This window comes from Oryzias latipes, chromosome 22, assembly GCF_053564925.1.
Source record: "Oryzias latipes strain Hd-rR chromosome 22, Olatipes_Hd-rR_3.1".
In the NCBI taxonomy this organism is placed as follows: Eukaryota; Metazoa; Chordata; class Actinopteri; order Beloniformes; family Adrianichthyidae; genus Oryzias; species Oryzias latipes.
The window spans coordinates 11,832,786-11,846,181 of NC_136258.1; the positions used below are offsets into that span (position 1 = coordinate 11,832,786).

At 37.0% G+C, this 13,396-nt stretch overlaps 1 protein-coding gene across 2 annotated transcripts in view; it reads left to right on the forward strand.

Moving 5' to 3' along the window:
• Positions 1–13,396, forward strand: part of sntg2 (syntrophin, gamma 2) — a 151,802-nt gene that overhangs the window by 50,593 nt on the left and 87,813 nt on the right. For both annotated transcript variants that reach the window (XM_023951838.2, XM_023951837.2), the window contains exons 2-8: positions 5,749–5,886; positions 6,003–6,059; positions 6,225–6,282; positions 7,478–7,521; positions 9,442–9,483; positions 10,154–10,241; positions 13,293–13,375. In XM_023951838.2, coding sequence (XP_023807606.1) covers positions 5,749–5,886; positions 6,003–6,059; positions 6,225–6,282; positions 7,478–7,521; positions 9,442–9,483; positions 10,154–10,241; positions 13,293–13,375 — 510 coding nt within the window. The remainder of the gene's footprint in view (positions 1–5,748; positions 5,887–6,002; positions 6,060–6,224; positions 6,283–7,477; positions 7,522–9,441; positions 9,484–10,153; positions 10,242–13,292; positions 13,376–13,396) is intronic.

A 13,396-nucleotide genomic window follows, 5' to 3' on the forward strand; every position in this document is an offset into this window, starting at 1 on the left:
CAGATATTGCTCACAATTTTTGTTGGAGCACTAAAAAATCCAGAATAGATGAAGAAATTCTGTTGGGGGGAAAAAAAGTAGGTGAGACGTTGAAGCTACCATGACGGGCCACAATCTCACTGCTCTGCTCAATTCTGATGCATCAACTTACAGAGAAATTGATCAATTTACTTTTTTTGTTTTCCCCGCCAAGCTGGCACCTGAATCAAAACTGTACAGCTGGATAGCTCCAATATTGATCGTCATTTTTGTTGCTCCAGTATTGTTAGGTTGGGGTTGTGAGGAGCGGTAAGGTAGCAGAAGAGTTTAAACAACTGGATGATGGGATTTGGGGGCAGGGTTACTCTGCGGCAGCAATCCTGCCCACAACTCAGTGGAATTTCTAATGAACTGCAGCTTCTCTGCTGAAACTATGTCCTAGAAAAAAAAACATACGTCTTTTGATTTTGGCTAAAAACGGCATAATCATAATTAAAAACCCACTGGGAACACTGGGAAAATAGATCATCAGAGGGGGTCTTAAAGGTTTTTAAAGATATTATAGTATGTGTTCCAACAAGTTTTATTGGTAAAGTAAATATCTGTTGTGCTTGAACTGGGAGTTGAATCCTGTTTTTAGACAACAGATTAAAGATTGCTTATTTTTATAGGTCAAGAAAAATAAAACATATAGTTTTTGGGGGCAAATCCATGTTGTGTGTCAGAGTTAGTTCCAGTAAACTAAAATTTCTGCATTTACTGAAGCTGCTAGATAAAGAACTGTTAGAACTTTTGCAGATGACTTTGTCTTGTGAGCTAAAGGTGAATACCTCAGCAGGTATTGTAGAAAGCTGCAGCTGTGACTAGATTTTACCCCCAAGAAACTAAATGCCTCTGTGTGAGACCTAGAGTGACACGTATCTAACTCCAATTTTAAGTTGAGAGAGTGCAATGACTGCCTTCGCTAGTTTCATTTCCCAGCCAATTTAGAAAAGGTCACTTCATTACTGGACTTTTAATAGAAATCTGATTTCACCCAAAAAAAGTGGTTATTTTTTAATATGCAATGTCTAATTTGGTGCAACAAAATTGGCATAAACAATGTAAAAAATATTCTTCTACTTATTTCAACAAGTTATTGCAGAGCTGATGTAACAAAGGTTAATTTTATATCTTTTTTAGTGAATTTAAAGGTAAAAGATAACTGAAGAAACATTAGTTCCTGCATGAGCTGTATGATGCACTAAGCTGCCTTTTTTTCTTACGTTTCTTTGTAATCACATATTTTACAAGAGTTCAGTTAACTTTAAAAACTTAAACATGTTTTTTAATATTTAAAACTATTTAATTCAATTGGAAGTTCTTACTCCGCATGGTTTTAAACTATTTAAATCAATAGTTATAATGAACGTATTTGAAATAGCAAGCTGTTTTCTGCTTCTTGCAACAACAAAAAACGACAAAAAAACAAAGCTTTAAAGCCTCTCAAAAAGTGTTTTGTCTGAGTGAAAAATACTGTCATTTTCAATATTATTTGAATTTTTAAGAGAAATCTACAGACATTCAACTACCGTATTTTCCAGACTATAAGACGCCCACGAAGTGTTAAGAGTATGTTAAGTGACTCAGAGAATCAGCAAACCTTTTTTTACAGTAAGATCTTGAAGGCTAACAACATAATATTCTATATTCCAATGATTTCATAGATTCAGAAATGCAATAAAAATGAAAACTGTTTCTACAAATACAGGATGAAAACAGAGTATTAGTTGGCCAATGATGCTTCATGAAAGGAATAAATAAATAAGTTTGAGAAAGAATTACTGTGAAATTATGAGATAAACAGTCTGCTATGATTGTGTCATATGAGGTTGTGTAAGTTATTAGTTCTTGGTCTCAGATTTTGTCAAATAAATTTCCCGTCAAAATGCGACTTATCTGTGTTTTTTTCTACTTTATAATGGATTTTTGGGCTGGTGCGACTTATACTCCGGTGCGACTTATAGTCTGGAAAATACGGTATGTCATTCTTAGTTATCTTCTTTATGGTTTTTATTGTTGCAGTTTAAAGTTATATGATGATTTTAGGCCATTTTCTTTAGCTTTTAATGGGTTTCTAAACCCTAAATGTCCTGAAGCTAAGAGCGGATGGCAGCCTTTAGACATTCATTCAGAGCAGATTAGAATTCAATACTTTTTCCAGTAACTGGTTAACTGTAGGAAGGAGTGTTTGCGTTGAGCCTGCGACTCCTTTCTAAAACTCACAGTATTGAGCTCCAGCTGCAGATGGGCTCGTCTTGCTTATTCCTCCTTGGCTTCCAGCTGAAGATGGGTAATCTAGACTTTTAGCCAGACCTGTTTTCCTGACTCATTTACAGAAAAGAGCAGATCATAATGGGGGGGGTTGTTCTGTAAAGGGTTTCACCTGCTCACCGTTCTTCTATGGTCTTCTCCCATCAGCAGCTACTCCAAGCGCAGAAAGCGCTTTGTCATGGTTACAGCCTTCCATGGCCAGGACACCTTTTCTCTGGCACAGTCAGTATCTGACATACCAATTACCATATGTTCCACCAATTTACTTACATTTAAAATGAGGCTTGTCCTTTTTATTTGTTTATGCAACCTCATCTGATAGCTACTCACAATCTGTATCAATTGGTTTTGCAACACACTGATGATGCTTCACTACAAACTTTACCTGACAACTTTGCAATCAATTGATTGCAACGAGATACATAACTTAAACAGTATCCCGGACAAGCCCCCACTGATGTAAGACTCCAATCCAAAGGAACGGGGTAAAAGGGAACAAAGGACAAAGTGAGACTTGGGGGAATTACAGATCAGGTGTTTAAGTGAGCAGTAAAATTAAAGGAATGGAGGGAACAACAATACAAAAATAAGATAAAAGGAACCGTGTTGATACGACTGAAAATGGAAGAAAAAAAAAGAAGAAACTAAACTAAACTCTGGATGGGGAAGAGGTGTACTTGCAATATGCTGCTATGTAAAACAAAAAAAACAGCTTAGAATAAGCACAAGCAGAGTTAGGAAACTACAATTAAGCCAAAATTACAATGATACAATGAGTCCCCTATGAATGAAACAAATATACTCACCCAAGCATCCTGAAACCCACACAAACAGTGCTAGATACACCGGAGACACATTAGAATTTAGTGTTATGCCCGTGTACTGGATCTGGCTTTTTCCGGCTATGTGAATATTTTTTTTTTAATTACAAATGTCTTTTTTATGTGTTTGTTTTTCTCTTCTTTTTGTTGGTTTGTTTTTTACTACTTTATTTCATGGAGTCCTGCGGGGAATATTAGTTATTAGATTTTTTCTGGTGTTTGAGAAATCAAGCTTTTCAAACCATTCATAATGTCTAAACCAATGTTTGTAACTGATGGCTATCTTATGGCTTGCTCTACTCCTTAAAATTGGTTAAAGTTAGCAAAGCAAAGAATGTTGTTGATGTTAGGAATTAGAGACACAGAGTTGCACCTATGGGTACATACTGTATATACAGTATCTGGAGACTCTCTGACTGGATCCATGGCTTCTGAACACTGAAAATGAATCCTAAGCTGCCATTTTCACTGAACTGAAACAAAATGAAAAAAATGTTGTTCTCTAGGACATAGTTTCTGCAGAGTGGCAGTAGTTCATTAGAAATTCACCTCTGAGATGTGGATGCTGTTGGCATGGAGTACTGTTGGCCACGCACTCTCACATTCACACCTAGGGACAATTTAGATAAACCAAGTGTTCTACGAAGCATGTTTTTGGACGGTGCGAGGAAGCTGGAGTCCCCGGGGAAAACCCACGCATGCACGTGGGCGGCCGTGGTGCAGCGGTAGGGCGGTCGACCCATGATCGTAAGATTGCAGGTTCGAATTCCGCCTTGCACGCCCATGTGTCGAAGTGTCCTTGGGCAAGACACTGAACCCCACCTTGCCTCTGGTGGGAGGTTGGCCCCAGTGTTCGGCAGTGGAGCTGCCATCAGTGTGTGAATGTGTGTGTGAATGTGTGTGTGCATGGGTGAATGGAACTGTGACTGTAAAGCGCTTTGGGCCTTCGAAAGAAGGTAGAAAGCGCTATATAAGTATACGCCATTTACCATTTACATGGAGAACCTGCAAACTCCACACAGAAAGGTCCCCCATTGTTGTTGTGGTTCAGGTCCCCCAGCGGGACTTGAATCGGGGGCTTTCTTGCTGTGAGGCTAGAGCGCTAACCGCTGCAATGTATAAATAAAATCTTGCTACATTACTTGAAGGTTACAGTCCCAGTCCCATTCACACACGCTGATGCTGGGTCTGCTGCCGAACACTGGCGCCAATCTATAACCCTTAACCACCAGAAGGCAATGTGTGGTTCAGTGTCTTGCCCAACAACACTTTGGCGGGCGAGGCGGGAATTGAATCTGCAATCCTCTGATCGACCGCTCTAGTGCTGCACGGTTTATATGTCCTTCATCATCAGAAAAATGTTGAAAGAACATGTTACAACACAATTTTCATCCTAGTAGGTCTTTAAACTTGATTTTGTTTTGTCAATGTGTAGAAAATATTTCCTTTTTTGTTTGTGGGTAAGTCTGACTCAGTCATTTTAGTCATTTTATGTGTCACCATTGTGACAAAGCTTTGGAAAATTGAAGTTCCCCAATTTAGACCTGCTCTTTTAAATAAACAATAAAGCAGGAACAGGGTTAAAAAAGAAACATTATGTTTGTCTGAGTGATATTTTATCACAGTTACGATGAAATTAGATGTATGTGGAGAAATCTATCTTTCTTTTCTGTCATGTATTGATACAGGAAGCTACAGGTACATCTTGTAAATGAGAACATTTAATTTAGTATTTTTACTAATTCCTTGCTTCACATTAACTTTGACCTGTAAAATGACCAATTCCTAAAGACTGGTGTTTAACATCCATGTGTTCCCTAAAAACATCTGTAGAAAGAGTTTCTCATGCAAATATTTACTTTTTATAATCTCGTTTGATGCACAGAACCTTTTGTTCATGCAGAATCACCTTTAAAGTCAGTAAAAAAAAAAGTCCCATCACTGTCACACATAGGTGTGTGAAATTTGTTCTCTGCATTTGACTCATCCCCCGGGAAAGCCGTGAGCTGCAGTCACTACATTTGGTGGGTTAATTTCCCAATCCAAAGGCTGAGTGCTCTTTGTTTTGACTTGTTTGTGGATTTGAACTCGAACCTTCCAGTTTTAGGGTGGACACTCTTCCACAATGGCACTGAGCTGGTCTTGTACTTGCGAGTCTTCAGATTTCCTAGCAGAAGAGGTCACAAGTCTCTCATGGGGGAAACTCAGAAATTAAGCAGCATGCTGATATACTGACACGCCAAAGAAATTCATTTGAAATTTTCAAAATTACTTTTTTTTTAAGTTGTTAAGCTTTTTTTAAAGTTTTGTATTCAAACAAGATTCTCTATGACAAATAAGATTCTCTATGACAAAGTTCCAAGAAGAAAACTTTGCAATATATTCTGGATGTCCATTTTGACAGGTTTTCCTAAACTTTCCTTAGTCAAAAGTTTTGGGTTTTAAATCTGCAAAAGGAATTTTTTTTCTTCTATTTTCCAGCGTTCACAATGTCGCACAAAACTAATTAACCCAAAACTAGAGCAGAGAAGCATGGCTCAATGGTGACATTTTGAGAAAAAGAAGATTAAACTGTTCATTGTGTACATAATTGGTCTGCTTGGTAAAATGTCAATGCTCTTTTCAACGCCAACAGACAAAATCTGGGATTGCTTTGCTCTACAATGAGGACACCAACAATACCTACGACGTCTGCCTGAAGCTGACCAAAGAGGCATTAACCATACAGAAGCTGGACGTGATTTGTACCAGTGGAACTGAATCCCAAGTAAATGTAAGTGCTCCTGAGAACTTAACACTTTTACTGCAGTTAATGTCGTTTTACTGCAGAAGACTGTCCCTGTACTCCCAATATCCCTTTTGCCAATAAGAAACTCCCACTTTTTAAAGCACAGAACTGTTGTACTGCGAAGACAAGCAACTGGAGGACTCGGCCTAAGCATCAAAGTAAGCAGATATGTTTACATTACTCAATGATGGAAGTGAAAATGAAACATATTTGAGTGGAAGTGATTAAAGTTGGTTATTTTTTTTATGTAGAAAATGAGTTTGAAAAGAAAGTTACTCCATAATTCAACAGGTTTTTTTTTTTTTTTTTTTTGGTATTTTCAGGGAGGTGCAGAGCACAACGTTCCAGTGGTTATTTCTAAGATCTTTAAGGATCAAGTTGGTAAGTAAGGTTTGTAATTGTTTGACCTTTGTGTTGGCATTGGAGAGTTTTTTTACATGACCACAAAAGTCAGACAAGTGGGAGGAATCGGTAACGCTAATTCTTGGAAATGCGAGCATCGGAAAAACATCAGATGGCAATAATCTGATGTCAATTGGAGAACTACCTGAATACATAAATAATAATGGGATTTTTGAAATTCCTGCTCCTTTCAAAAGCTTTGTTTTCCCTACACATTGTAGTTCATCGTATTGTTAACTTTGCTATTATTTCCAAATTAAACAAAACGTTACTGCTGCTTTCTGTTTGTGTTTGTGTACACATGCACAGATGTAAAATTACAAAACATTTTAGAAATGGGTGGAAATGTGTTCAGAATTGGCTTTTTGGGGGAATTCTGAAGAGAATTATCCTCCACAAATTGGATTTCAAAATAAAATGATGCCCTTGAGGTTCCTTATTTTATTTTAGCATCTTCCCCCTTCCTTAATTAGGTTGGTCGATAATGTGAACAAAGTCTGAAAGCAACTTATTGGAGGGGTTACTACAGAACAATATTTTAATGAAGGAAAGAAACCATTAAAAAGCATGAAAGTCATTCCAAAAATTAAAAGAAAGTATGCTGCTTTCAAAATCGAAGAAAGGAGTTGATGATGAACACCGCTTTTTTTTAATGTATTGATTGCAGTGTTCAAAAGACAGTAAAAGTTTAATTATATTCAAGGATTGTCTGATTGTTTGGTACATTTAAATTCAACTTTCAGTACAAAACTGACATAGAAACAAGGGCACTATCTAACTTGTTTAAAAAAAAGACTAAGTTGTGTCACCAGAAAACAAAACAATTTGGATTTATTTTTTTTTGTATTTTGCAGAATAAAAGTTTTCAAATTCTTTTCCTTTTAACTTTACCGAAATGGTGATGTGGCCCTCCAACACAATGGTGAATGTAGGAGGGGACCATGGAAACCTTGACTAATCTCCTTTTAACGACATGGTTTCCTGTCACGCCAGTGCAAAAGAGTTGATATCCTGATTAGTTTGGAATTTCACGCTTTCTTGTGTTTAGTCTCTGAGCTTTAGGATGGTGTCTAAGATAAGTATGACGGAGACACTGATTGTTATTTCTATCATGTCAGAGATGAGCAATTATCCTTTAATGTTTTCATTAACCTCCATCAATTGCTCTCTGCAGCCGATCAGACTGGAAAGCTTTTCATTGGAGACGCCGTCCTTCAGGTTGGTGCAGAAGTTTAAATTGCATAGAAACTGTTCAGGTCACAATATGAAGAATCTTTATTTCAAACCTGCTATAAAGTGAAAAGGTCCACTAAAGGACATAAATTTACATTTTTTAAATTGCAAGTTCAACTAGAAATGTTTTCTTTGCAAATATATTTGCAAATAGCTGTCAGTCTGTGGTTGAAAATAAATATTGTGATCAGTAAATATCGCCTCAGAAATGAACTGTTTGAATTTGCCAAGGTTTTCTTGGAAAACATTCATGTTGGCTCATTTTAAAGTTAATTTGAGTCTGTCTGGCTTCCATATTGGATCGACTGTTGATCTAGAATATCAAAAAGACTGAATGGATGCCAAAGTAATACCCACATTCATAATGGACGTTATTACGAATCTTTTATTAATAGAGCTGCCGCTGCCTTCATCTTCAGATCACTACTGTTTACATTTATTTGCAAGTTGTCTGAAATGTCACAGAGCAGAATATTGAAGCTATTATCATACGTTAGTGAGAAGAAGACGCAAATTAGGCGTGGGCTTGTTTGAAAGAGAATAATGGAAAAATAGTGGTAAAAAAATGATGTATGTATGAAAAGTTTTACCTTTGCTATTATAAGGAGTTAGAAAAAGTAGCTCTTTAACAGAAACTCCAATCAGAGCTTTAAGTTATGCACTCTTTTATTTCTGCACATACCTCATTGCATTGAAATTGCTGAAAAAACACCATCAATGTCTTGTTAGTAGATGACACTTGTGTCCTATTGTGTCTGAGGCTTTTCTTTGTAGTTTTTGTTGCTGGCCGCTTGTTTTCTGTTCTGTTTTGTTTCATTTGTCATCATTTTTCTTTTTCTTACTTTTCTATTTTTTTAATTATTATCAGTATTATTTATTTATTGTTTTTTCAATAAATAGATAAATGCAAAGACTTGTGGTTTTATACACAAATGAGTCAACGGAGAATATATACACTAACTGACAGTCGTGAGACGATCTTCCCACTGAATGCAAGGGAGACGCACCGCAGACGGACCAGTGTAAATCCAACATTACATTTGTCCAGCCTGAATAAGGTGAATAGAAAAGGTCCGTGCTAGAGGAGGTGACTGTTCACCCAGTGCTGTGTGACTTTGAGACTTGAGAGGATTTGTAAACGGTCTTTCAAGTATTTTGTGAAAGACCTGTATGAGTGGTGTTGGAGCTACGCAACAAGGACACCCACAACTGTTGTATGTGTGTGTCAAATTACTTAAACCAAATGCATGGTCAGTGACGTTGGCCCTTAACTACAAACAAATTAACTCAACTGCAGATCCTTTTTTTTCCAGCATAAATTCATTTTATATTTCTGTTGCAATGAAGTTGGGAGAAAGAAATGAGAAACATGTTTTTTGAGATCCAGTGTGGAGTTCTTTTGTCAGCAGTGGTTTGTGGAGCAATGCCATCATCTGATGTCTGTCCGCTCAGTTTATCAGCTCCAACGTAGATACAGGCCATCAACCAACAGGTTTAGGAACACATGCTGAGGAGCTTTATGGAGATGCTGGTTTCATTTTCCACCACAACTTGGCACTTGCCCACTCTGAAGGTAATTATTCCAGGTGGAGTAACCACAACACCCCTGTGGTTAAATGACCAGCAAAGTCACATGACCTGAAGGTCAAAGTCAGCCTGCACTTCCAAAACACCTCAGCAAAGGCACGGACAGAAGGCCTCCATGCTACGCTACATTAATGCAAACAGTCTCAACCTATTTGACTATAAGTTACAATCCTCTACATTAAAAAAGTAAATGTTTAAGTTCAGATTTAATTAATTTGAACTTCAAGTCTTTGAAATACTAAAAAGAACTTTTCTAAAAAATACTGTCTCCAAAAACTCACTTTAAAAAGAATTCTTTGTATCTTCATTTCTCTTTAGGTTAATGGCATAAATGTGGAAAGTTGCACTCATGAGGAAGTTGTAAGTATTGTTTATTTAAATGTTGCTCTGTTTCCTTTAACATTAATGCTAAAAAAACTGCATTGCTTTCATATAGATGACATGAAATTGTCCTTTTGTGTACTTTTAAAGACTTTATTTGGTTTTATTATCATTTTTGACTAGTTCTGAAATGGTCCTATTTCTTTTACTTCAATTTCTCTTTCTAACTGTTACGAGTCACGGCCGCCCTTTTGATCTCTGTCCGTCCGTCACCGCTCTGCAGTGTCAGCTGTTCACCAGTCGCCTCCAGACCATCAAAATATGTAACGAGCAGTTTGTCTTTCAAACTAAACCTGCGGAGTGTTCAATTCCAGCCTGCCTCCCTGTCAGATGCTGGGCCTGACGACACACCCCTGCATGACAGAGAGGATCTGCCTGGCTTTAGGATAATTTATCAGAAAGTTTCTAACACAACAGTTTTAAGGATTTAGGCACTAAAAACAAAATTGCTTTGTGATGTCAGCTGACATGACAGAAGAACGAAGGCCCAATAAGTCAAGGAAAGCCACTCAGTCATGCTTTCATTTCTTGTTTAATATTCCAGACTCATCTGTTGTGTTTTGTTTACTCTGGTGATGCTTCCCTCACGGAGGTTTTATCTGGCTGCATGGCTCCCGATCTCTTACCCATCACTCTCTGCTTCTGTCAGGTTCACCTTCTACGTACTGCAGGGGATGAGGTCACCATCACTGTGCGCTACCTGCGAGAAGTCCCATCATTTCTGAAACTGCCTCTGGGTAAGCATCCAGCGCCTGTGTCACAGACTCCAAAAACTCCGATTTTAATAACAGTTTTGACAATAGCCGTCGCAGCAGGCCCCTCCCTGTTTGGGCTTTAAAGCTGTTCAGTAGATGATTGTATAAACTGTGTCACACTCAACGGCCCGAGTTCAGCAGAAATGAAGCTCAGCTGCTTTTTACCTTCAGCAGCTTGAAAAACTGAGACACTAAAATCGTCCAAGTGGGGCGATGAAAGGTGAAGAATGAAGGATGTGGTCAAGAAAATAAGAGCTCAAAGCAGCTGATGACAGCTTCAGCAATTTTCAGAGCACTTCTTAAAATGAAGCTGGACTGTGTTCTCTTTATATAAAAGTGGAAAAATAAAGATATGTGGAGTGGAGAGAGGCCAAACAGCTCCTGGACTAAGAAAAGCTGATAATGAAAGAGTTGCATAAGTGGGAAAAGAGGTGTTGATGGGTGCATTTCAGAGACTAAGCGCTTAAAAACGTCACACAAAGATCTTCTTTGTGCTTAACATCTTTTTCATGTCAGATAAAAATGTAAGACAAAGAAATCTGTCTAAAGCTTCAATAGTACAGTGCACACCATTAAAGCAATGCTTTATGTGAAAACAGGCAAATAGAAAAACCAGGAAATGTTCAACCAAACAATTTTTTCATGTCGTAGTCCTTAGAGACAGCCAATGTCTTCTTTGCACACTGAAGAGACGAAGACATTTTTCTTCTGTTTTTTAGAGGAGAACATTTCTCTAAGGAAAAGGGCCGTTCAGTCCTGATGCTTTCCCAGTTCCACCACAAAGCCAGGTTTGATTAACAGGAGAAGAAAAGGGTGAGGATCCGGCTCTGTTGCTTTCAGAGCTGGAAATTTAAGGCAATTTCAAGAAGAGAAGCAAACAGATTCAAACATGAACTCTCACTTTTCCAAACTCTTTGACCAGGATCTTCATAAAAAATGTATAGTCAGGAATATGATCATGTTTTTTTCTTTGTTACAAAAATACCCAACTAAGTATTTTAACAGAGCGCTGTGTACCTCTCCAAATAACCTTAACATCAGTAAACACAACCATAATTACAGTAATCAATATTTAAGTCACTCTAGATTATGAAGCACATTGTCGTAATTAGAAAAAAATTGAAGTTTATAGGTGTACCTTATAGGGCGGAATACATAGTATATAGTCTGGACTATGATTAAAGGGCTTTTGTAATAAAATGCTACCTCAATTACCGGTAAAACTTTTTCAAATTAAAAACAATATAATATATCAACCACAATTATTGCTTTAACCATTTTGTTTATTCACAAATCAAGTTACTTTTTCTTTTAAAGGTCTAGAAAACAGTCAAAATATTTAATCATCAAAGTCGTCTTAATCAAAAGGAACTTACATTCAGTAATTGATGATTTGCCAAATAAATTGGTTTACTTTTTTCAGATTAAATGAGCATTAAACATTTTTTGTATAGTTTTAAAAAAAAGGCTTAGACATTTTTTAATTGTCATTTTATTTGTGTTTTCAAACAATTCCCTGGTTTTGGAGAAATCTTCGATTTTTCTTATGGCTCTAAATGAGACCTTGTAGTCTCTCTAAACTCTTTTGATGTGTTTTTGTGCAGTGTGTTAACAAGCATGTGTGCAGCTGAAGCATTTCTCATCCTGTTTGTTTGGCTCCTCCACACAGATAACAGGACAGTTAACTGGAGCAGCCACAATAGGAGATGGATGGAAATCAACCTTTGGATGATAGAGGATAAAGAATAAAAGGATAAATATGGGTCTAGACTCATATTGGGTCTAGACACTACACTCATATTCAATAAAGTGTAAATATTTTCTTTATATAGACATGGGAATTCCAAGATTACCAGGAATCATTTTAATTACTGTTCAGGGTAGTCTTTAGTCTTTAGCCTTATAAATGTCAAATGGTGCAAGCTGTCAAAAAAGATGCGTAATCTATTTTGTAATTTTAAATCAGAGCTGCAATTTTCAAAAATTAGAAACATTTTATGAGTAGATCAAAAAGTAGCATTGTTATAGATGTTTATTTCTCTTGCTAGTTTTTGTTGACCTCCTTGTATGGCATCAACATAATTTCTAGTTTGTCAAAGGAAAAAAAAAAGATTCCTGCAGATTTACAGATTCATGATTCTAAGTAAAATTGGCCAGACATTTTAAAATACTCAATTTAAAAACAATGTAATGTTTGGTTTAGTCTTTCTTTATCATTTTTTACTGCTTTTGTAAAAGTGGTATCTTTTAAACTCAACCTAAATCATCAAATATGAATTGACGTTTGATTACATTTAGAATATTTTCACATTAAAGAGGTTCCCGCCTGCAGAACACCTAATACTGCAGAATTTGGTTTTGGAAACAAAAGACTCTTATGTTAACTCTCACCACAGGAATGTTTATTAATTATACATTTTCTTATGTGAATCTCAAATCAATTTTCTTAAAATGTTTCATATACTTGAAAATCAGGGATTTACCTTGAGCCTACAGGAAGTGCACATAGATATAATTAAAATGTTGACTTGATGTTGTTGGATATTTCTAGTCAAATTAATAAACGTCGCTCTTTCTCAAATCCAGTTCTTGTGTCTCTTAGCCAACATTTCCAGTAAAACCTCAATGTTTTGCTCATGTGGGTGGCGGATTGTGGTTTTGTTGGCTAAAAAGGCAAAAAGGTTCAAGTGGGATTCTCGCAAAGATGTCCTTTGTTGTTTTGGGCGCATGCAGGAAAAGCCACGAGCGGCCTGCCACACTTTGTGTAACTGAATCTGAAAGCAGCGTCCCTGATGCCAAGCTAAAAATCATCAAAGAGCAGCATCTGTCTCTGTTGTAATCCACAGTTTGCGGCTCATGGTGAGGGCAGAAGAAGAAAGTGATGAGCAGAACTCAAAATTCAACACTGGGAACTTGAATTGTTTCTGTGTTGTTGGTTTTTCTTCTCCTAAAGAAAACGGTTTAAAGTAAAACTGAGTGTTTTGTTGTGGTTCTCCTTTGTTGAATTTGTGCTTTTCGGTTGTGTTTGCTCAGGTTCTCCGGGGCTGGATCACAGTCGAGGATCCTCTCCGCTTTTTGACAGTGGCCTACATTTGAATGGAAATGAAAACAACGCTGTAAGTACATTTGAAATACGA